General features: G+C 43.1%; 1 protein-coding gene across 1 annotated transcript in view; it reads left to right on the top strand.

Annotated features, from left to right (window-relative positions):
- The first annotated feature begins 18,760 nt into the window (after window positions 1-18,760).
- The window catches only part of Parm1 (prostate androgen-regulated mucin-like protein 1), a 97,363-nt gene continuing 92,206 nt past the window's right edge, over window positions 18,761-23,917 (top strand). Inside the window, exon 1 of the mRNA XM_048425455.3 lies at window positions 18,761-19,069. Within this exon, the coding sequence (XP_048281412.3) occupies window positions 19,027-19,069 (43 nt within the window). The 5' untranslated portion in view covers window positions 18,761-19,026. The remainder of the gene's footprint in view (window positions 19,070-23,917) is intronic.

Genomic DNA, 23,917 nt, shown 5'->3' with positions numbered 1-23,917 from the left:
TTTGAAGGTTGAGAAAATATTTTGTTTGTCCAGCTTAAAGTAGAATTTACTAAGATACTTACAATTTGTAGTTAAAATATACGAAACAAAATAAGATAAAACAAGGTGAAAAGAAGCATGTCTAAGAGAGATGGTTCAACAGATAGAGTGGATTGTACAGGGCCTGATGATCCTAGTGCTGTCCCTGGATCTCATAAGGGGGTAGGAGAGAGCCAAATCCTGAGAGCTGCCCCCTGACCTTCATGTGCACACCGTGGTTCATGCACACAGATTATTCCTGATTTGTAAAATCAAAGTAATTTTTATACCAAGATGGAATTTAATATTTTTATATTGGCTTTTCTTTTTGTTTCCTTAGAACAAATGAAAGCAAAGAAAGGAAGCTATCCTAGCAATCACAGAGTTGCTAACCACCAAGAGGTCCCAGTTTAAAGGGAAAAACAGTAAGTTTCATGAGTTAAGAACCTTGGTTCAGAAGTACAGGTCACTGATTTTATTACATATTCTTGATACTTTATGTTAAAAATTGGGAAATATGGATATAAAGCATGCTTGTACCAAAATGCAATATTGATTTAGAAAACACCATGGTGTGATGACTTCCAAGCTATGGGAGTTGCATTTTCCATGAAATACATTGGTTTGACTTGGAAGACAAAGTTATCAAACTTTGATTATTTAGACCTGAGATCAGTGAGACACTGTCCCATGAACTTAGCTTGTCATGTCAGAGAAAACAGTTGGCAATATTTGCAGCCTTAGGAAGACTCAGTATTTCAGGGGGAAACTAAAACTTGAAGAGACAAGTAATCTTTACCAACAGCTTGATAGTTCCCTAAAACTTATTTTCTGAAGATGAGGGCTAAAATTGTACAAATACTTTATATTTGTCAAATGTGGTAATTTTGATATTATATAGTAAAATGCTTTAAAATTTTTGGATAATCTGTAAACCTCAGTGAACCAATGTTTTTCATGTGGCCAAAGTTTAATATTATAAAAAAAAATCCTTTGTGGATGAAAACCGTATTCAAAGTATAGAATGGTCTAGTGGATTTTAATGTCTCATAATAAGAAAATTACATTAATATGCTCTCAGGTTCCACACTGGGCTGACTTTTAAGAATCCATGCTTAATTGAACACAGTTGCAGTATGAAAGAAGAAAAATCTTCAGTTACTTGAAGAGATCTGACGATGCCGTTCTTATATAAACACTTTAGAGTTCTTAAAAGTTTCATCAGTGCAAAGGGTCCTGAGACCACAAAGTTTGAGAAATTCTACTATGAACAGAGCCTATGTCAACTTAGACGGCCAAGCGACACCACGGCTTTGAGTAGTAATGAACTTAATTTGTCTAAACACTGATGTTTGTCAGGATGTTGCTATCAATCCTACTTTTCCGTCATCATCTTCACCTTTACCCTGTGCAAGCAGCATTTGCTGAAATGCTTTGTCCAGGCTCAGTCATGACCTTCTCCGTGTGCCTGCAGCCATCTGAAGTACAGTCTGCATGTGGAAAACCGAGAGTTGAAATTCAGAGGCTTTCTTTTGGCCATGCATCCTTCATTCTCATTCACACCACTCCTCAGCTGTTGCTCTGTGGCTGCACTGCCCGTGATGGCACCTGCCAGTCATATTTACTGAAAAGCAGATACCCGGTTAAAATGACCTGCATGCCTAAAAGTGTCAGATCTACAGTGGGATTCAAAGGATGGCAAGAATGTGAACCAGCTCAGAATATTTATGTTTGATACCTGTTGTTATGATAACTAGGACATCTTGGTTCGGTAAAATATGTTCTCCAATAAATTCTAGTCGCTGATTTTCCTTTTTAGAAATGTGATGTGGGCTGGAGCTGGAGCTCAGTGGTGTAGGGGGTGCCAGCACGTGCAAGGCCCTGGGCTTTAGGCCAAGCACTAAAACAAGAGAGAGACAGAGAGAGAGACAGAGAGAGAGAGAGAGAGAGACAGAGAGAGAGACAGAGAGAGAGACAGAGAGAGAGAGAGACAGGGAGAGAGAGACAGAGAGAGAGAGAGACAGGGAGAGAGAGACAGAGAGAGAGAGAGAGAGACAGAGAGAGACAGAGAGAGAGACAGGGAGAGAGAGAAAGAGGGAGGGAGGAAGGGAGGGAGGAAGGGAGGTAAGGAAGGAGGGAGGGAGGGGGAAGGGAGGTAAGGAAGGAGGGAGGGAGAAAAAGAGAATATTAAATGAAGCCACTAGAAAAGTTTAGTTGTGCATGTGGCCAGACCAGTGTTCTATTTTTATTGGACAGCACACACTAATCTAGGGTTATTAACTCAATTAAGTTTTAACTAGTTTGAAGAAGTAGTTCCATTGTGCGCATAGCCTCCAAGAAGTTAGCTTCTTCCTTCTTGAGATGTTTAAAGAGCTTTAATCGTTAATTAAAAATTACTGACACATGGTTTGTTGTGCTCCGCGTGATCATGCCCCTTCAAACCCTGCTGTTTAAATCAGGTAAACAAGCGTGCCTCTTCGGGCCCTTTCATAATAACTGTCCAGTTCGAGCACTTATTTCTCAGCTAAGTTCCAAACTTGCACTTCTACAATTTGCAGAATCACTTTTGATATATTTTGTCATTAATATTAAATGTCAAAGAATTAGAGTTCAAAAGCGAAAAGCAAAACTGTAGGGCCATGTGATGTAGACCCAAAGGAAATGTGTTTGCAATTCAGCTTGTGGAGCATAAACAAAGCAAAGATAAAATATAGCAAGGTCTTGAGGCTGCTGTGGTCCTGCCTTGCAATAGCAGCAAGGGGTGGGGGAAGGGTTGTAAGAGGCAGGAGAGCCTTCCGTGCTGTTCATTTGCAGCAGTAACAGTTATTGCTCTCGGAGCTCCCGTCACACAGTTGTGTGTCAAGAACCTTGGCAGCAGGTAGCAACGTGTTCTCACTGCCCAGAGACTCCCCAAATGTTTTCATATGCACGCCAAAGTTTCTTCTGTAGACATGTACTGGTCTTAGATTGCAGCAAGCCTTTCATGTATATTATCTGTTCTGTCCTTAAGGTGAGTCTGAAGGTTTCTCTATCCTGTGCTTTGAGAGCACATAACTGTTGATCTCTCAATGAGAGGGAACTTGGACTCAAAATGACTCATATCTTGGGACCTCAGAACGACCCACACCCACTTTAGATGAGCGATGAGAACTTGGATGTGGAGCTGGTGCTGCTATAGCTTAAGATTCTTGGACCTATTCAGGGTGGGGTAAATGTATGTTGTATGTTGTAATACAATTAACAAAAACGCAGAGACAGAAGTTGGTGTTCAACCTGAAGATCAGAAAAGCATAACAGCCAGCCACTGGCTCTTACTTCTACCACAGTCTAAAATGGTGATCCTGCCTCCAGGAATCTAGGATGAGACTGTGTGAGTGTTGTCTCCTCCTGTCTTATATTCCTCTCTAGGGCTGGGATTAAAGGTGTGCACTACTACTTCCCGGTTTCTATGGCAAACTAGTATGGTTACTGGGATTAAATGTGTGTGTCATTGCTGCCTGGTCTGTATGGCTGAGCAGTGTGGCTGTTTTACTCTCTGAACTTCAGGTAAGCTTTATTTATAAAAAATATTAATGAAATATCACTTCATTATGTGTGAGAAAATAAATTTTGGGAGCCAGAAGATGGGATTTATGAACTAAATGAGTGTTCCACTGTGGGTAACCATGTCAGAGGAGCAGCAAATGGCAAGAGACTTCAGGGAATCAGCCCACTGGGAAACAAAACCCTGGTGGGTGAACGTCGGATAGGCAAGGTGCCCAAGAGCCTCGGGCCTGGAATGCTTCTTGCTCCTGCTGTGTCTTTGCGTGTTTGCCACTGCCATTTTTATCTGGTATCTGGTACGGTGTGGATGGGCATGGGGAGATCCCCGCTCTCTGTAAGGCAGTATGATCATCTCTAGGAAATTTCCCGCTCTACTGGGCATTTTTATCTGTGGATTATTATGACGATCATTTCCTTTTAAGTTGTATTGTTTAACTGAAGCAATGATTTACACTATGATAGTGTTAGTTTAAATAGGATTTTGATGATTGAGGGTTTTAATAAATATAGTCAGGAGTTCTGATAGAGGTTAGTGAAAAAAATTGACATAGGAAAGGTCAGATAAAATGTTGCCCCTTCCTCTGATAAAGCAGAGACTGCGGAGGATTAAAAAATAGAAGCAAAGATGTGGTCACACAGCTAGATACATGAGTTTCTACTGAGGAGCCATATAGACTGTGGCTTAGGTTAATGACTAAGAAAAACAACAGCGCCCCAGTAACCCAGATAGCTTAAATTCTTCTAATCTTAGTGTTGGGAGATGTGCTCACAGGTTTTGGAATGCATCATAGCTGAAACAAAGCTTTGAGAATAACTTAAGTTTAGTTTAAGATCTAAACTTGCTTTTGTCAAATGGCTTTGAGTTGAAAACCCTTAGAAAACACCCTAAAGTTCACAAGGACATAGAGCTAAGCAGTAGATTCATTAAAGTCAGGGAACAAAATCAAAGCTGCCCAGTTATTATCAGCTGCTGTACCTTCCTTGCAAGGATTGTTTGGTGATCAAGGATGATGATTAATTCCTCAAACCCATTTCTGCCTTCAGTCTCCTGATAACTACTTATTGATGAGTAGGTATACTCCCTAAAGATTTAAAGCAGAGCTGATTGATTGTTTTTCATGTATAAAAGTTTAGGTTTGTGATTACTTTAAGATACCTTATAAAATTACCTTTCAAGCTAAGTAATAAAGTGATTGATTCTTCCTTTGTAATCGCAAAATGCAGCCTACCAGCAAAAGAACTGACTGAGAAAAATATCCTGCTTGCCCACACTCTGTTATATATCTATAACAACTTACTTAGATATAAATGTATGTGGGTTGTTGGGATGGCTTTGTTTTAATCATGTAAGGGAAACAAAAAACATGTTTTTTACCTGTATTCATTATAGTCACTCACTTGAAAAATAGAATGGAACCACATTGTAATTTTTATATTGTCTGAAAAATTTTGTTTGGGTGTATAAGCTGTTGAGTAAAAATAAAGTCAGAAAAAGACAGAACGCAGAAGAAAGAAATCAAGAGAGAGAGAGTGTGTGTGTGTCTTTTCCCTTAGTTCCTCATTTAAAAAGTTTTAGTGTGCCCTCCCCTCCCCCCCGCTGCTGCGGGCCCTTTGTCTCCTGAGTCCTGGGAAGACCAGCTAGCCCTGTTGCCCTGCTGAGCAGTTCTTCCCAGAGAGGCCCTTTGTCTCCTGAGTCCTGGGAAGACCAGCTAGCCCTGTTGCCCTGCTGAGCAGTTCTTCCCAGAGAGGGCTGAGGAGCTCTATCCAGAGAGTGCTGTGAAGTCCTACCCAGAGAGTGCTGAGGAGTTTCATCCAGAGTGGAGGAGATGGGCAGGCGCCAATGCAAGAATTCCTCCAACAACCTGAAAGGCAACATGACATCGCCAGAATCCAGGGAGCTCGAAACTAGAAGAATTGAACACCCTACTCCAGAAGAAATAGAAGAAATTGACTCTAAGCGCTTCTTTATGAAAATAATAGAGGAACTTAAACAGGAGCTGAAAATCTGCCGTAAAGAAATGGAAGATAAGTATAACAAAAAAATTGAGGAAATGAGTAAAGAAATGGAAGAGAAATATACCAAAAAGTTTGAAGAAATGAGTAAATCCGTAAATGAAATTCTGGGAAACCAAGAAAAAACAATCAAACAGGTAATAGAAACAGTTCAAGATTTGAAAACTGAAATGGAGTCAATGAAGAAATCACAAACCGAGGGCCGGCTGGCTATGGAAAATCTGGGTAAACGAACAGAGACTTCAGAAACAAGCTTAACCAATAGAATACAAGAGATAGAAGAAAGAATCTCAGACTCTGAGGACACCATAGAGAAATTAAACACTCTGTCCAAAGAAAACAGCAAATCCAACAAATTCTCATCACAAAACATTCAGGAACTGTGGGACACAATAAAAAAACCAAATCTAAGAATAATAGGAGTAGAAGAAGGAGAAGAATTGCATTTCAAAGGTCCAGAAAATATACTCAACAAAATTATAGAAGAAAACTTTCCCATCCTAAAGAACGATATTCCTATGAAGGTTCAAGAAGCATACAGAACACCGAATAGACTGGATCAGAAAAAAACATCCCCTCGTCATATAATAATCAAAACACAAAGCATTCAGACTAAAGAAAGGATATTGAAAGCTGCAAAGGAAAAAGGTCAAGTAACTTATAAAGGTAAACCTATCAGACTTACACCAGACTTCTCTATGGAAACCATGAAAGCCAGAAGGTCCTGGATAGAGGTACTGCAGAAACTAAGAGACAATGGATGCAAACCCAGACTACTTTACCCAGCCAAGCTATTGTTCACTATCAACGGAGAAAACAAAATATTCCAGGATAAAAACAAATTTAAACAATACATAGCTACTAATCCAGCCTTACAGAGAATACTAGAAGGAAAATCACAACCCAAGGAATCCAACATTCCCAACACTGCCTACATTAACTCAGACATCTAGCGACCCTCCACAGGCACAACTCAAAGAAGGAAAACACATACACGCTACTACCCAAAAAAATGACCGGAGTCATCGATCACTGGTCATTAATATCACTTAATATCAATGGTCTCAACTCACCTATAAAGAGGCACAGACTTAGAGATTGGATACGAAAACAGGATCCAACATTCTGTTGTCTACAAGAAACACACCTCAACCACAAAGACAGACACCTACTCAGAGTAAAGGGTTGGGAAAAGGTTTTCCAAGCAAATGGACCTAAGAAACAAGCGGGTGTGGCCATTCTAATATCTAACAAAATCGACTTCAAACTAAAATCAATCAGAAGAGATGGAGATGGACATTTCATACTCATAACAGGAACAATTCATCAGGAAGAAGTCTCAATCTTGAATATCTATGCCCCTAATATAAAGGCACCCACATATGTAAAAGAAACTCTTCTAGAACTCAAGGCAGTCATCAAACCACACACACTAATAGTAGGAGACTTCAACACTCCTCTCTCACCAATGGACAGGTCAATCAGACAGAAACCTAACAGAGAAATAAGAGATTTACTGGAGGTACTGAATCAAATGGACTTAACAGACATCTATAGAACATTCCACCCAAATAGGAAAGAGTATACCTTCTTCTCTGCAGCTCATGGAACCTTCTCGAAAATTGACCACATACTTGGTAACAAAGCAAACTTCCACAGATACAAAAAAATATTAGTGACCACCTGTGTCTTGTCAGATCACCATGGATTAAAATTAGAATTCAACAACAATGATACCCCCATGAAGCCAACAAACTCATGGAAGTTGAACAGTCAACTACTAAATCACCCCTGGGTCAAGGAAGAAATAAAGAAAGAAATTAAAGTCTTCCTTGAATATAATGAAAACAAAGACACAACGTATTCAAACCTATGTGACACAATGAAAGCAGTGCTAAGAGGAAAGTTCATAGCACTAAGTGCCCACCTAAAGAAAACAGAGAAAGCACACATTGGAGACTTAACAACACACTTGAAAGCTCTAGAAAAAAAAGAAGCTGATTTACCCAGGAGGAGTAGAAGACTGGAAATAATCAAACTGAGGGCTGAAATCAACAAAATAGAAACACAGAAAACAATTCAAAGAATCAATGAAGCAAAAAGCTGGTTCTTGGAGAAAATTAACAAGATTGACAAACCCCTATCCAAACTAATCAAACGGCAGAGAGAGAACTTGCAAATTAATAGGATCAGAAATGAAAAGGGGGACATAACCACAGACACAGAGGAAATGCAGAGAATCATTAGATCTTACTACGAAAGTTTATATGCCACAAAGTTGGAAAATGTAAAAGAAATGGACATTTTTTTAGATAAGTACCATATACCAAAGTTGAACCAAGACCAGGTGAACAATCTAAATAGACCTGTTAGTCGTAAAGAACTAGAAGCTGTTATCAAAAATCTCCCTACCAAAAAAAGCCCAGGACCAGATGGTTTCAATGCAGAATTCTACCAGAACTTCCAGGAAGAGCTAATACCTATACTCCTTAATGTATTCCACAATATAGAAAAAGAAAAGTCACTGCCAAACTCCTTTTATGAAGCTACAGTCACCCTAATACCAAAACCACACAAAGACACAACCAAGAAAGAGAATTACAGGCCAATCTCACTCATGAACATCGATGCGAAAATTCTCAATAAAATACTGGCAAACCGAATCCAAGAACACATTAGAAAAATCATCCATTATGATCAAGTAGGCTTCATCCCAGAGATGCAGGGATGGTTCAACATACGCAAATCTATCAATGTAATCCATCATATAAATAAACGGAAAGAAAAAAATCATATGATCATTTCATTGGATGCTGAAAAAGCGTTTGACAAAATTCAACACCCTTTTATGATAAAGGTGTTGGAGAGACTGGGGATACAAGGATCATACCTAAATATAATAAAAGCAATATACAGCAAGCCGACAGCTAACATCAAATTGAATGGAGAGAAACTCAAAGCCTTTCCACTAAAATCAGGAACACGACAAGGCTGTCCACTCTCTCCATACCTCTTCAATATAGTGCTTGAAGTTCTAGCAATAGCAATAAGACAACATAAGGGGATCAAGGGGATTCGAATTGGAAAGGATGAAGTGAAACTTTCGTTATTTGCAGACGATATGATAGTGTACATAAGCGACCCCAAAAACTCTACCAAAGAACTCCTACAGCTGATAAACACCTTTAGTAACGTGGCAGGATACAAGATCAACTCCAAAAAATCAGTGGCACTCCTATACACAAAGGATAAAGAAACGGAGAGGGAAATCAGAGAAACATCACCTTTCACGATAGCCACAAACACCATAAAATATCTTGGGGTTACTCTAACCAAGGATGTGAAAGACCTATTTGACAAGAACTTTAAGCCTTTGAAAAGAGAAATTGAGGAGGATACCAGAAAATGGAAAGACCTCCCCTGCTCTTGGATTGGGAGGATCAACATAGTAAAAATGGCAATTCTACCAAAAGCAATCTACAGATTCAATGCAATCGACATCAAAATCCCATCAAACTTCTTCACAGACCTTGAGAGAATAATGATTAATTTTATATGGAAAAACAAAAAACCCAGGATAGCCAAAACAATCTTATACAATAAAGGAACTTCTGGAGGCATTACTATCCCTGACTTCAAACTCTATTACAGAGCTACAGTATTGAAAACAGCTTGGTATTGGCATAAGAACAGAGAAGTCGACCTTTGGAATCGAATAGAAGACCCAGATACTAACCCTCAAACCTACGAACACCTAATTTTTGACAAGGGAGCTAAAGGTATACAATGGAAGAAGGAAAGCGTCTTTAACAAATGGTGCTGGCATAACTGGATGTCAACCTGTAGAAGAATGAAAATAGATCCATATCTATCACCATGCACAAAACTCAAGTCCAAATGGATTAAAGACATCAACATCAATCTGTCCACTTTGAACCTGATAGAAGAGAAAGTGGGAAGTAGTCTACAAGATATAGGCACAGGAGGCCACTTCCTAAGTAGGACCCCAGCAGCACAGACAATAAGAGAAACAATGAATAAATGGGACCTACTGAAACTGAGAAGCTTCTGTAAAGCAAAGGACACTGTCAGTAAGACAAAAAGGCTGCCTTCTGACTGGGAGAAGATCTTCACCAACCCCTCATCAGACAAAGGTCTGATCTCCAGAATATACAAAGAACTCAAGAAACTAGACACTAAAACTCTAATTAACCCAATTAAAAAATGGGGTACTGATCTGAACAGAGAATTCACAACAGATGAACTTCGAATGGCCAGAAGACACTTAAGGTCATGCTCAACCTCCTTAGCGATCAGGGAAATGCAAATCAAAACCACTTTGAGATACCATCTTACACCTGTCAGAATAGCTAAAGTTAAAAACACCAATGATAGCCTATGCTGGAGAGGATGTGGAATGAGGGGAACACTCATCCATTGTTGGTGGGAATGCAAACTTGTGCAGCCACTTTGGAAATCAGTGTGGCGGTTTCTCAGGAATCTGGGAGTCAACCTCCCTCAGGACCCAGCAATTCCTCTCTTGGGAATATACCCTAGAGATGCCCAAACATACTACAAAAGCGTTTGTTCAACTATGTTCATAGCAGCACTATTTGTAATAGCCAGAACCTGGAAACAGCCTAGGTGCCCCTCAATAGAAGAATGGTTAAAAAAGGTGTGGAACATATACACATTAGAGTTTTACTCAGCGGTAAAAAATAATGACATCTTGAATTTTGCATGCAAATGGATGGAAATAGAAAACGCTTTACTGAGTGAGGTAAGCCAGACCCAAAAAGAGGAACACGGTATGTATTCACTCATAAGTGGATTCTAATCATAATTAAAGGTCTTTGAGCCTATTATTCGTGATCCTAGAGAAGCTAAATAAGAAGACGAACCTGATGAAGATTATTTACCTATCCGCCAGGAGGTAGGAAATAGTCAAGAGTCCCAGGTAACCTTGGGTGCATGGGGGGGGGGTGGGAGGGTTGTTGGAAGGGGAGAGGGTTAGAGAGAAGGGAGTAGGGGAGGAATGGAGAAAGCTCGGTTGACCGGGGTGGGGGGAAGGGAGGAAGGATGAATGTGGGATCAGGGAAGAATATATTTCAACTAAGGGAGTCATATTAGAGTTTACAGGAAACTTGATTATATATGGGATCCCAGGTCCAAGGAGAGATCCCCAGATTGTTCTCTGGACAGAGGAGGGGGTGCCTGAACCAGCCTTGGCCCGTGACCATACTGATGAATATTTTGCTTATCACCATAGATCCCTCATCTGGCGTTGGACGACGATACAGATGGAGGCCCGCGTTGGAGCACCGAACTGAGCCCCCCAAGATCCAAACGAGGAGCAGAAGGAGGAAGAAAATGACGAAGGACTGCGAGGGATACTATCACCCACTGATACAAGGGGTCGGATCTAATGAGAGTTTACCAAGGCCAGATGGACCGTGACTGAACGAGCACGTGATCCAACCAGATTCTCTGAATGTGGCCGGATTTTCTGAATGTGGCTGGCCTGCAGTCTTTCCGAGAAGCCATTGACAAGGACACTGGGACTGGTTTCCTCTGCATATACTGGATTTTTGGGATCCAGTCTGTTTGGATGCTCACCTTCCTGGACCTGGAGTGAGGGGGGAGGAACTTGGACTTCCCACAGGGCAGGAGACCCTGACTGCCCTTGGGGACAAAGAGGGAGGAGGAGAGGGAGGGGGGGAGTGGGAGGGCGTTGGGAGGAGGGGCGTAAATGGAAACTTTTTATAATTTAATAAAATTACTAAAAAAAAGAAAAAAAGAAAAAAAAGAAAAAAAAACCTTTCACCTACATTCAGAGGGACTACTGTGGAACTATGCTGTTTCGTTCCCTGTCTGGATGGAGTTGGTAAGCTCCCATTAGCTCAGTTAAACTATCTGGTTTTAGTACATGTGTTTTGAGTTATTGTCTATTTAGCATGTTAATGTCTGTGGGCTCCTTGTAATGTTGTCATTGTGAGATACACCCTCTCATGTACATGGATTTTTTTGGTCTCAGCTGGTAGGCCACCAAAATGTGAGCTACTCTTCTCTATGACTTCATTCCTGCAATGATGGACTGAAACTGGTGCGATGCAGAAAAGTTGCCGTATCAGCACTATGTGTAATTCAATGCATCCCTCTTTCAGAATTAAAGAGATAGTAATAATAAAAAAAAAAGTTTTAGTGTGCTGACTCCATGAATGCCCTTCATGTGCTGCTAGAGGCTGGTCCCCATGGCACCGGAACTCCACACCCATTTCAGACAGAGATGTTGAGGCTCTGACTGCCACTGTGACTCCGTGTTGTAAGGAGGCTGCTTGTTGGTTTCCGGCTGCTCAGCCCCAAAATAATCACACAGAAACTGTATTATTTAAATCACTGCTTGGCCCATTAGCTCTAGCTTCTTACTGGCTAACACTTATATCTTAATTTAACCCATCTCCATTAATCTGTGTATCGCCATGTGACTGTGGCTTATCCACTAATGTTCTGGCATCTGTCTCTGGTGAGGCTAATGGCTTCTCTTCACTCTGCCCTTCTTTCTCTCAGCATTCAGTATAGTTTTGCCCACCTTGGTGCAGGAGAGTTGTCTGTATTCTGTCAATCATGTATTTTAATAAAACGCTGATTGGCCAGGCAGGAAGTATAGGCGGGTCAACCAGACAGGAAGTAGAGGCGGGGTGAGGAGAACAGGAATATTCTGGGAAGCAGGAAGCTCCCTCTGTCATTCCTGAGCAGACCACAGAAGAGGCAGGATGTAACCTGCCCAGCTGAGAAAGGTACTGAGCTGTGTGGCTAACGTAGATAAGGATAATGGGGTAACATAAGTTATAAGAGCTAGTAAGTAGCCTGACCTAATGGGTCAATCAGCTTTATAACTTATAGAGATCTCTGTGTGATTGATTTTCTCTGGGACTTGCCGGGTGTGGGGTACCGGGCGGGAACAGATACTCCAACAAGTCGGCCTTCATGTTACACCACTTAACTAAGTTCTACCCTATCACTGACTCAAGACAGTTTCTTTATTAGCCAATCGTATTCACAGCATACAGAGGGGAATCCCACATTAACTCCGGATATTTGAAGACAGAATTTTTAAGGAGGTCACTACAGATAAATTAGGTCATAATAGCAGCTCTGCAATACAGTAGGACTGGTACCCTTATAAAGTAATAAGGTCCATGAATATGCACCACAGATAGAAGGTCATTTGAAACTATATACAGAGGACAGGCATTGTCAAACTAAGGGGAGAAAAAGCAAATGATCATAAATAAACTCTCCAACACTTTGGTCTAGAAGTCAACGTCTAGAACTTTAAAAAATAAAATTCCTCTGGACCTGGTGGTGGAGGTCTGAAATTCCAGATATTTGGAAGGCTGGACCGGGAGGATAACAAGTTCAAGGCTACCATGGGCAACAGAGTAAGTTCAATAAACTCAACCTGAATAATTCGGCAAAGCCCTGTCATAAAATACAGAGTAAAAAGACAGCTGTGGACATAGTTCAGTAAGAGAGCAGTTGCCTTCAATACCTGAGAGCAAACATTCTGGCACTGGTGGAACAGGCTCCAATACCTTAGCACAGCTGACACCATGTTAGAGCTCCATTCTCACCTTAGAACCCAGCACACAAACCCCAACACCAAAATGAGAACAAAGACCTAATCCATCAAAGATCTAGTCCATGTTTCCAGGACCTGGGGAAGTCCCTAACTGGACTAACCTTGCTTTTTGGCCTGTGTAATTTTGCCTCTCTCTAACTGTTCTTGCTAACTGAAGTGTGTCAACCTGATGTAGTTTTTGTGTCTATAAGGCAAAGAATGTTGAGGCTTGGGGCTGCCTGATTTAGGCAAGTTCCCCATGCAGTTGCTAGACAGCAGTATGGACTTTCTATTTGGCTTTAAGAGTGTCCATGTGTTCTCTGGTGGAATTATCTTACAACGTTGGAAAGAATGGAAGGGAGGGATGGAAGAAGAGAGGGAGGGAGGGACAGAGGAAAGAAGGGGGGAAGATATTCTGCTTTTTAGGGCATTCAATGTGTAGTGTATTACAGCAGCCGTAGAAGACTAACACAGGAGCCAAGAGAGTAAAGTCCTTGTTAGGCAGCGGTAGAGTGGAGGCAGGGACCACACCTCGACCCACCATTACACAATCTCAAACAGTTCTATTGCCCAAATTATTCGCTCTTTCCTCAACGACGAGGCTAAAGGTCTAGAGATAATATTTCTGTGAGTCTGGCATATCTCACCTAATATTGTCCACATAGTACAATACATCCAGGATGTCAAAAGTTAAGCCAGTCAAGGGTAACGTTTTTGTAAAATGTTGAAAGTCAGTAACACTAGAAATGTATTTTAACAATGATCAAAACGGAATGAAGTCGGTAAAAGGCGACTTTTTTTCCCTCAGGTTTTATCCCACTGGAACACTATAAAAGGACCAAAAGGAATCTCTGAAGACAGAAAAGCATAAACAGCCACATGCAAGTTTCACCTCTGACCCCACTGATGAAAGCGTGTTCCCTGCTGTTATATAACTTCAGTTTCCTTCAACTCCAAGTATCTTAATTACTTTACTTTCAGATTTAGAACAGTAGTATCATAGGAGAGAAAATTTAGTTCTTATATAGAATGTCTTAGCTTGGACCCTCTGTAATGAAAGGCATATTAATATGAGAAAAAAAACAAGTTTAAGAGTGTGTGTAAGTGTTATAGCTCTGGAGGGAAAGGTATCCTGGCCATTAGAAGTCAGTCGATACCTGTAACTCTGACGAGAAAGGTATCCTGACTGTTAGAAGCCAGGCTATTCCTATAGCTTGGAAGGGAAACTTATCCTGGCTGTCTGAAGCCAGGCTATATCTGTAAGTATCACAGCTCAGAAAGGAAAGGTATCCTGGCTGTCAGAAGCCAGGCTGAACTATAGCTCTGTTCTGGTGCAGGATGGTTTCCCTGCAGGCATATAGCTATCCTGCTGCTCACCCAGAGAGCCATGACAGCTCAGCTCAGCTCTGCTCTGCTCTGTTAAGGGAGTTGCCCCCAAACAGATGTAGTACTTCTGCACCTGAAAAAGTTGTTACTTCTGGGCTCCTCTCTGCTAAGGGGTGCTTCCCACCCACCCCACCCACATATTTGCTCTTGCTCTGGTGAAAGGTTGAAAGCTGTTACTTTCTGCCCCATTCCACTCCTGAGAAAGAAAGTCTTCCCCCAGAACTCATTCAAGCGATGTATTGGGAAGGAGGAATCAGAGAGTGGTTGCCGCTGCCAGGGTGGAGAAGGCAGCTCCTAGCTGAACAGACTTAGCCACTGCTCTGCCCACAGATCAATGTGTCTAGTAATTTAGTCATCCTTATTTCTCTCAGTCCTGACATAGAGACATCCTTACAAATGGCTGTTTCCTTTCTGAGTTCCCCTCTGTAAGAGAGTTACTTCCAACCTATTCTCCCTATTTCTCAAAGTAATTATTGTGCCCAAAGGGTATATTTTGGTGTGGTATATTCTGGTACCTACCTCATAAGGTGCAAACAAATGCATGTACACACACACACACACACACACACACACGCAAAACTTAGAAATTTTCTTAACAAATAACAGATGTCAATAAATGTTACTAGATATTTATTTGTAACACTTAGTATAAAAAACTTTTATGAGTATGTTTTTTGATTCATCATTCTATAAGTAGAAACCTGCTGGTGGAAGAGTCATTAAACATATGATAACTCTTCCCCAATAGACTTTCTCCTCTCTATCTGGTCACATGAGACGATTAAGCTTCCTTGCTTTCTTGAATTTGGACATGGCCACTGACTTGCTTTAGCTCACAGCCAGGAGTAACCACACATAGTTATGTAACTGAATATGGAGTTATAAAAATGTTCAGAGAGGTAATTAATTCAAACCCAAGTGTTTCTAATCGACGTTGATTGTGCTGCATCTAGAGACATCGCTGCCAACTTGGGTCAAAACACATAGCATGTAAGTTAACACTGGGCATACCATCATACCACTTAATGCCAGTTCACACTGCCTGAAACACCTCAACTAATACTCAAGATTATTTTATATCAAGAATTCCAATTGTCTTACTTTACACACAGACTCTTCTCCTCTTACAGAAGCATAATGGTTTAATTACAGAAAACAAAGACTTTTAATATTTTCCTACTTTTAGTTCCTCAGTACGCAAGCAGCAAATTGTGTATCCTTTGCTTGTATTGTACTCAAATGTTTGTTTTCTTTTTGGAATTGCTGCTTAGGTTTCTGCGTAGTTTCATTAAAAGTATCGTTAATGAATTTTGGCTTGGGATTAGAGCAGAATCTCCTATGGTTCTGCCATTGTATGTGTGTGTGACGGGTGTTTCCACTGCAAGAAGGGCTACAGGAGGAGAGGGGTTGAGACAGGGAAAGAGGCCAAGAGAAGGACTAAAATCCATTACTTGAATGTATGAAACTGTCAGAGAATAAACAATAAATGGACTATAAGGTACTGGTCCACTCTGAAATGCTGGGGATGCTCTGTAACCGGCAGAAACCAAAGTTCAGGGACGGTTTGAGTCTTTTCAGAAAGACAAACAGACATCTATGCTATTTGTATGCAACCTTACTTAAGTCAGCCCAAATAAAGGGAGAGGCGTCAGTCAGTGGGGGTTCACAGAATCTGCTCCACCTTGACTGAAGGTCAGAGAACTCACGGTTACTCTTGCTCTTTCAAAGTTATTGACAAGAAGTCTGACTTGGGGAGCAGCTACAAAAAAGATGTCCTGACCTAGTGTGTGGTTATTTGGTGTTTTGGGTATTTAAATGGCCCACAGAAGTGCATACATTATACCCTGACTACTGGTCAGGAGTTTAAGCCTATTCTTGCTCCTTCAAGGTTATTTGACAGGAAATTTAACTTTTAGGTGTGACTACTAACAAAGATATCTTGACCTAGGGTGTGGTTACTTGATGTTTGGGGTATTAAGATGGTAATCACTTCATTTGTTCCTTGTATCAAGGTTTTTCTTTTGTTTTTTTAAAAAAAGTCTTTTGCTTTCTTCCCCTTCTTTGGCTTAGGGTATTGAAAGGTCATAAGAAATAAACGAGGGCAGATTCAGTGTTCCCTGAGTTGCCCTCCCCTGTATATCTATCTCTGTTTATTCCACCTAACATTTTTAATCCACACGCCCCTACCCTGGAACATACGAACCCATTGAGGCTGGACCCTGACAGATGGCTCCCCAACGTGAGACATGACACCAGACAGTGCCTTAGAGAGCGCCACTGTCAGGCTCCATCTGTGTGTGGCTGCAGACTCTGTGACCATCAAAGCCCAGACGTCAAAACGCTTCGCAATCCCACGGGTCAGGTAGACGCTGGAAGGTTTCAGAGAACCGTTTAAGAATTTGTGAGTTTGGGAGAGCCAAGGAGGCAGGATTCGGTCCTTGCTTGCCGTATTTTTGCTTCCTATCCCAACAGGAATCAGTGCATTTGTGAAGACAGGACAATTAAGGGCCCAGTGTTATCTTTTGTGGCAGTCCAAGATCTTCAAGCGGTGGTGATGAGGCGAGGCCTAGACTTGGCCACAGTTAAAGTTATGAACCCTGACTGAGAAAGTGAGGAGTCCCTGACATGAGGAAAACGTCACAGCCAATGAGGGGACGCCAGTTCCGCAGATGGCACCAAGCTCTTCAAGTCCTTATGAGGGAGGGTTCCTTTACTCTTAAAACTCTCGGTTCTAGCTGGTCACTAGGGGGCACCAGGCTCAGACTGCACCAAACTGAAAAGGATGTGGCATGTAACAGGTATTAGAACTAGGTGTGTGGAGAGATGTTGTAAATGGCACCACTGGGACCTTGGGGTGTCCCATGGCAGCTGAGGACTGCAGTGGATGGCAAAAACACCCTGCAGACAGAGCTTGAATGTGGCGTTTATTTGAAATTAAGGGAATGGGAAGGGAAGAGAGAACTGGAGAGAGAGAGAGAGAGAGAGAGAGAGAGAGAGAGAGAGAGAGAGAGAGAGAGAGAGAGAGAGAGAGAGAGGCCTGCTCCTAAGGAGGAACAGTGGGAAAGAGCAACCAGGAGTGGGTGGAGCTTGTCTCTTAAAGGGACCTTTGCACCTGCATCCAAACTAGGACCCTGGGCTGGCTAGAGTACTGCCTGGGTACATCCTGCAGGAGACAGGGCAGGTCAGCATAATGCCTGAATCCTAACAGGAGAATTAGGTGAAAGGTCAGTTTTGAGCCCTCTTTGGAGAAGCCCTGATCTTTGCAGAGGCATTCGAGTACAGAGACTGAGCCCGGGGAGGCATCTGGTTACCCTTTACTAACTGAGGCCTGGGCAAACACTTAAACTTATTTCCTACCCAAAACAATCAAGGATGCAATGTACCCACCTGGGATGATTGTCATGGAGAGTAAGTGACTTAACTCGGGTTGTATGTGAATGCACATTGTCCATTGCCTAGCCCATCGTCATTTCTCAGGAAATGCCAACCATTGTTATTATTATTATTTAAAAGTATATTATTATATTGTGATTATGGGCCTGCTGTACAAACCATCCTTACAAGCTATATAAACATAGCATGTTCCTTAATTTCTCATGCCTACAATTTCTTACCTGTGAAATAATAATTTTATGCCTCTGGGTTACTAGAAGAAATTTCAGGGCGGTAACTAGTCAGACACGTGGTTCAGTTGTCTGGCGATCATGTCACCAGATAGTGGCATTTCTTCTGGCTTGAAGCTGAGTAAGGTAGCCCAGACACCAGGAAGTGCAGCGGGAGTTCAGGGCTGGTGAGGGTTTAATGGACACAGAGAAATGAAGGGGAAGGTTTTCATACCATACTTGGGAAGAAGTGTATTGATTCTCTGAAATAACTTTTTGATCACCTCTCTAAAGGTAATGTGTTTTCATAAGGGAAAACTGAGTTGGATTCCTGAGGGCAAGGACCCATTAGCACTTTGCTTTGCCTTGGCTTCTAGAACAGTCAGTGCAAGGCTCCCTGAGCTGCTGCTGAATCCACTGAAAGCTCGGGCTTGCGCCCACTGTCCAGCAGAGGCCGCCCTGGGCCGGGACTCCTGGGACCAGTGCGCAGGGAGGGGGAAGGCCAGTGGGTGGCCCCATCCTCGCAGGAGGGCCGGGTGGGAGGGGTTTGGCGATGTTGCAGGCGGGCTCTGTGCTCGGGCAGCTGGGAAGGAGCAGAAGTGCGCCTGGCGCCGCAGGGCACACAGCTGACTCCGTGCGCCACCTCCTTTACGCCTAGCACCGCCAGACACCAAAGCTGCCACAGTAGCTGCCTGGACTGATCGCGCCGGGCGGTCAGCACTACCCTCTTCTCCCGCAGCCCACTGGGCGGTTAGAGGAGCTGCCCGTGCCCGGACGCACTTGGCCAGCCCCGGGAAACTCTTCCCTAGCAGCGTCCAGCTCGGTACCGAGTGCCGGAGTAACATGGTTTGCAAGGGGCTCATCGCTCTCTGCATCTTCACCGCAGGTACTTGGCTCACTCCGCGGAAGAGCCAGGCGCGGGGAGGCCGGCACCAAAGCGGGGGTGGGGTTGGGGGGAGCGACACCGGGAAGTAAGTCGCCACTGGAGGGTGGTGGGTCTGCAGGTATGCGCACATAGGTTTGAGATGTACGGTTTTGGCGGGCCTGGAGGGGAGAAAAGATTGGGTCCTTGCTGCGGCAGCCTGTGTCCCCCCACAAATTCAATCTTTGTGAAACAGGTGGCCGGCTAACTGGTGCGTTAGAATCCCGAACCCCGCAAGGAGACGACTGCTCTCTGCGGCGGCTTCTCCTCTTTGCTGGGGTCTCAGAGCGCACCTGCCACAGTCCCAAACATCACTTCTTTCCGTGCCTTGTCCTGCCATGGAGTACAGAGCCAGAGCAGGGGTCGGATAAAGCCGCTACGAAGAGGGCTTCAGCATCCTGTGCGCTCAACTGGCCTGGTTAGCGCTCTAGGACTTAGAGGTCCCTGGAACTCTCGCGTCGCTTTTTACTTAGGCTTAGGGATGATGCGGCACTGTCTCAGGGGCTGAGGCCCAGGCTGGGGTCAAGCTTGCGATCACTGCTGGAGAACTGCAGGTCTACTGTGGCCAAGCAGCCTTCCAAAAATGTGCTCCCTGAATGAAATTAGTAACTTGGCTAAAAGTAAGCTACACACCTCCTTCTGCCTGTGCGCCCACCCCCAAAAGTCGCTCTCTGGCTCTATGCTGCCTCTATGCGTGCTCCCTTCCCCCAGCCGCGGGATGGTCTTGGGACTACTAGCCAGCCACGACCTTGGGTAGACAACTCAAGTCAGCCCTCGGACTGCAAAGCAAACAGGCACCATCGTCCGGGGTTGATACCTAGGTTTTTGTCGAGAAAAAAAAAAAAGTATAGCCCAATAAAGAACTATGGATAAGGGACAAGGTGCGGGGGGTGGGGGTGGGGTGGACGGAGGGAGAGTAACCCAAGAGGGCAGTCTGGTCTGTTTAAGAACTGATCCAAAACCCATACAAGCCAATTCAAGGTTCAAGCTTTAGTTCAAACGTTTTCCTTCTTGAATTGCTTGGGTTCCTGTAAATGTGCCTCCCCGCCCCCGCCCAAAAGAAGTCACAACTCCTTGAGAAGAATCTGGAAGCTCCCCCGCCCCCCCCCCCCCCCGCGGCTCTCAGAGGATAACGTAGTTTTAAGGGAAAGTTCTAGCTTGAGCCAATAGCACGCTATTTTCTCTCCATACTAACGTCTGGGAGAGCCTTTCATCTGCAAGGGCTAGAGACCTGCCTGCAGATCTTTCTGGAACGGTCGGGCGGCTTCCGTGGCAGTCCTCTTGGGAGAGGAGCGCTTAAACCTGAAAGAGGAATAGCCTCCCCAGCTGGATTGCATCCAAAAGTAGTTCCCTAGTCCTCCAAGGAGAATTTGAGGACCCGAAAGGGAACCCATTCAAGAAGCTTAAGGAACCTGCTGTGGGCTGATTTTGTTTGCTAAATTGACTTTGCACCTTTATCCATTTATTTATTATTTATTTGCGTGCTTAATATTGTTGAACATGGCGGTTGGAAAAAACAAAAGCAAACAAACAACAAACAAAGATGGATTAATCTTAATAAGGAGCTCAAATAAGATGGTTTACTGATTGGTTGGTAATTGATGATTGATTGATTGGTTGGTTGGTTGATTTCTTTAGTCTTACTATTCAACTGTGCTCTGCTGAGACAAAAATATTGTTCATTGCTCCTCCCCTCCCCCAGAGCCAGGTGGCTGGTGTTTCAGAGACTGGCTGAGCAGCCCCAGTTCTATGCCCTCAGGCTTCTTCCACTGGGATCTGGGCCATCAGGCCATGGGCTCTGGAGGCCTAGGAAGACATATTGCCTCTTTTCCTTACTTGGTCTTCATGTTGCTACCCCATACAGAGAGCTAGGACTCGGAGGGCAGCTTTCTCTGTAGTTTGTGAATCTTTCCATGGACAGTTTGTTAATAAAACTGCCTACCATAAATAGCCTGGAAAATAATGTCAAAATTATCATAAATACCTCATGAGAGTCTCCGCATTCCAAAGTAAAGCATTTTCAGATTGATATATTTTTCTAGAAGGTTCTGGATAATAGCAGGCACCAGCCAGGCAGCTTGTACTGCGCTTCCCTGGCAAGCTACCCACAAAAGGATAGCTTTTCGTTTTCTTGTTCTATTTTTCTCTCCAGCGCTAGAAGCTTCAGAAAAACTTGAACAAATCTTAAAGTGATACTTGATTGAACTAGATCCAGTGTCCAACAGGGCTTTAATTTCTAGCTCAACAAATTCTCTTGATAAATGTGTGTCATCCAGTATATTCTCAAGTCTATAAAGTTTGGCTCAAGGACTGTGCATGGAGGGAGGACAGAGACCTGTGAGTGACTTTGGTTCTGCCCAATCAGACTCTTCTCTGCATCCAGTTTTGTTGCCTCCATTGTCATTGCTGCCCTCTTGGAGCTGGGGGGCCCCATTTATTTCAAAAACCCCTCAGTGAGCTACATAAGGTATATAGAAGCCTCCAATGGCCTTTTTAGATACTTAAGAAGACAAGAGAAATTCATTATGTAAGAGTAGTCCATATAGATGAGAAGCCATTAATCCAGCTTCTCTTGCTCTGAGTCTGCCCTGTGTACCCCAGCCCAGATCTGGAAGAGTACAGTGCACAGTTCACCCTGTTCCCAGGCACCCTGGAGCACTCATTGGTCCTCGGGTAAGCAAGGTGAAAAGAGCTAGAATTTCAGTCTGCTCACCAGCAAGGGATCTGTGTGTGTGCACGCGTGCATGTGTGTGTGTGTGTGCGCGCATGTGCACATGCGTGTGCACGCACACGTGCATGTTCTGGATCCATCAGCTCTCTCTTCTTTGCATGACTAGCATTGGCCACCTCTCTTTGCCTATACAAGTTCTCATGCGTGTCGGTTCCGTAGCCATATCACAAATATACTGCAAATTCGCCCCCTTTCTCCGGGCAGGTGTACTGGAGGAATCAGGGAGAGTTCCCTGCATTCCTTCCTCCTGAAATCTGTGGTCACAGTGAAAGACATGGCATCTTCCTTTGAATAAAGAGGTCTGAAAATTGCAAGCTCTTTGGATCGTCCTCTGATGCGTTCATTGAGGCAAAGTGTCTATGTGGAGCAAGTAGATCCTGCAGCCTGATGATGCTGATGATGTATAGTACCTACCCTAGTTCAGGGCAAGTACCTTAACCACCGTGCATGTTCTTATATACCTGATGATGTACAGTACCTACCCTAGTTCAGGGCAAGTACCTTAACCACCCTGCATTATCTTATATTTAAAATTAGGGGAGGGGCCACCTCCTAAGGTTGGAGAAAATGTTAATTGACTGAGCATACCTACAAGTACACAGTGCTGGGGACATAGAAAATGCTCAGTAATGTTAGCCCTTGCGGCTCTTAACCTTAATAAAGGTGATTATATCCAGCACTGAACACACAGGTCCCCAAATGCAGAGGTGATATCGACGTTGTCACTGTACTCCAGACTACAGACTGCCACTAACACGCCAAGGCTGACTGTTCCAGCAAATTCACGTTGCAAATTAGGAAGACACTCAGCTGAACCACTAAATGCCTACTTTAAAAGGTTAAGGATGGGTTAGTTCAGACGTAGCACAGTGATCAGGGGGAAAAAAAGGTTTAGTTATAATTAAAGAAAAATAAAGTCCTCACTAAGGACTTTTGCAAATGTATGTATTTAGAAAACCCAAGTCAGCTAGATCTGCAAGGTCAGATCCCCAGAGCAACACATTTGGGGATGATTTGGAGTAAATGGGTCATTTTATCTGACGATTCTGCGTGACTTTCTCCAGAACCCTGAGTCCTTGATAATGGGCAGATTGCTAATTGAACCTTAGCCCTTGGGCCTGCGCTAAATGTGCTAATGTTTTTATGAAGGAAATACTGGTCAAGTATTCATACTAAGACAACTTTCTAAAGCAATAATTTTCGCTTGGGGATGGGGGAAGCCCGGCATCCACAACAAAACACAGAGAGTTGCATTTAAAGACATGTTTATCACCTGAGTGGGACCTGCGGCAAATGTAAGATCCTTATGAGAGCAGTTAGAACTATCCACCTCCCTTTAAACATCTTTTCTCAATCAGTGTTTAGGAGACAACAATTTGCCTTGCTTGTGAGATAGCAAGTGAAAAGTTAATGTTTCCTGGAGAAGACAATGCCAGCTCTAAGAAGTAGATGGGTTGTGTCTGCTTCGCCCTATGCTTGCTTTCTTGTGGGAATTGTGCGGTCAATAGGTTATCGCCTGGTTAATGTGCAAACCGCGTGACTAGAACGCCAGACTCCTGATGCAGGCAGTTTATGATCTCTTCAGTTGCTTAAATGACAGGAACTGATGTAACATCTCTAGCACATGCATCTTTAAATATTTGTCATAATCCTTCACACCAGCACTGCCCATCAATTATGTGTTTCTAACATTGTTTACCAACCTGGAAAATGCTGCCATTTTTGTAAGTAGTAAGAACCATCAAATGAAGTCGAGAAGCGTAGGATTCCGTCCATGGATGCTCTCACTACGTGTAGGTATACTGTTAACGGAAAGTGTACTGTCTTGATTGTTCTTTGCCCCGTGTTGCCACATTGAGCAGATTAAAAACTCAGGCTGTCTAGTCACATTTGAATTTCAAGTAAATAGTGATTCTAAATATATCCCTTGTAACATTAAAATTCAGTTTTTCACAGGGAGCACTGTATTTTATCTGGCAACTCTACTTTGGCCGTTCGTCATCAGAGCACCTATGCAATGCCCCTGCTGTAGGACGACCTTCAGTCTGAACCTTGTTTCCTAGGGCCTTAGCTGCTCAGCA

The sequence above is a fragment of the Myodes glareolus genome, chromosome 8, assembly GCF_982192425.1.
Source record: "Myodes glareolus chromosome 8, mMyoGla1.1, whole genome shotgun sequence".
NCBI lineage: Eukaryota > Metazoa > Chordata > Mammalia > Rodentia > Cricetidae > Myodes > Myodes glareolus.
Note: the sequence above shows the minus strand (reverse complement) of the source record. Positions and strands in the feature narration are given on the sequence as shown.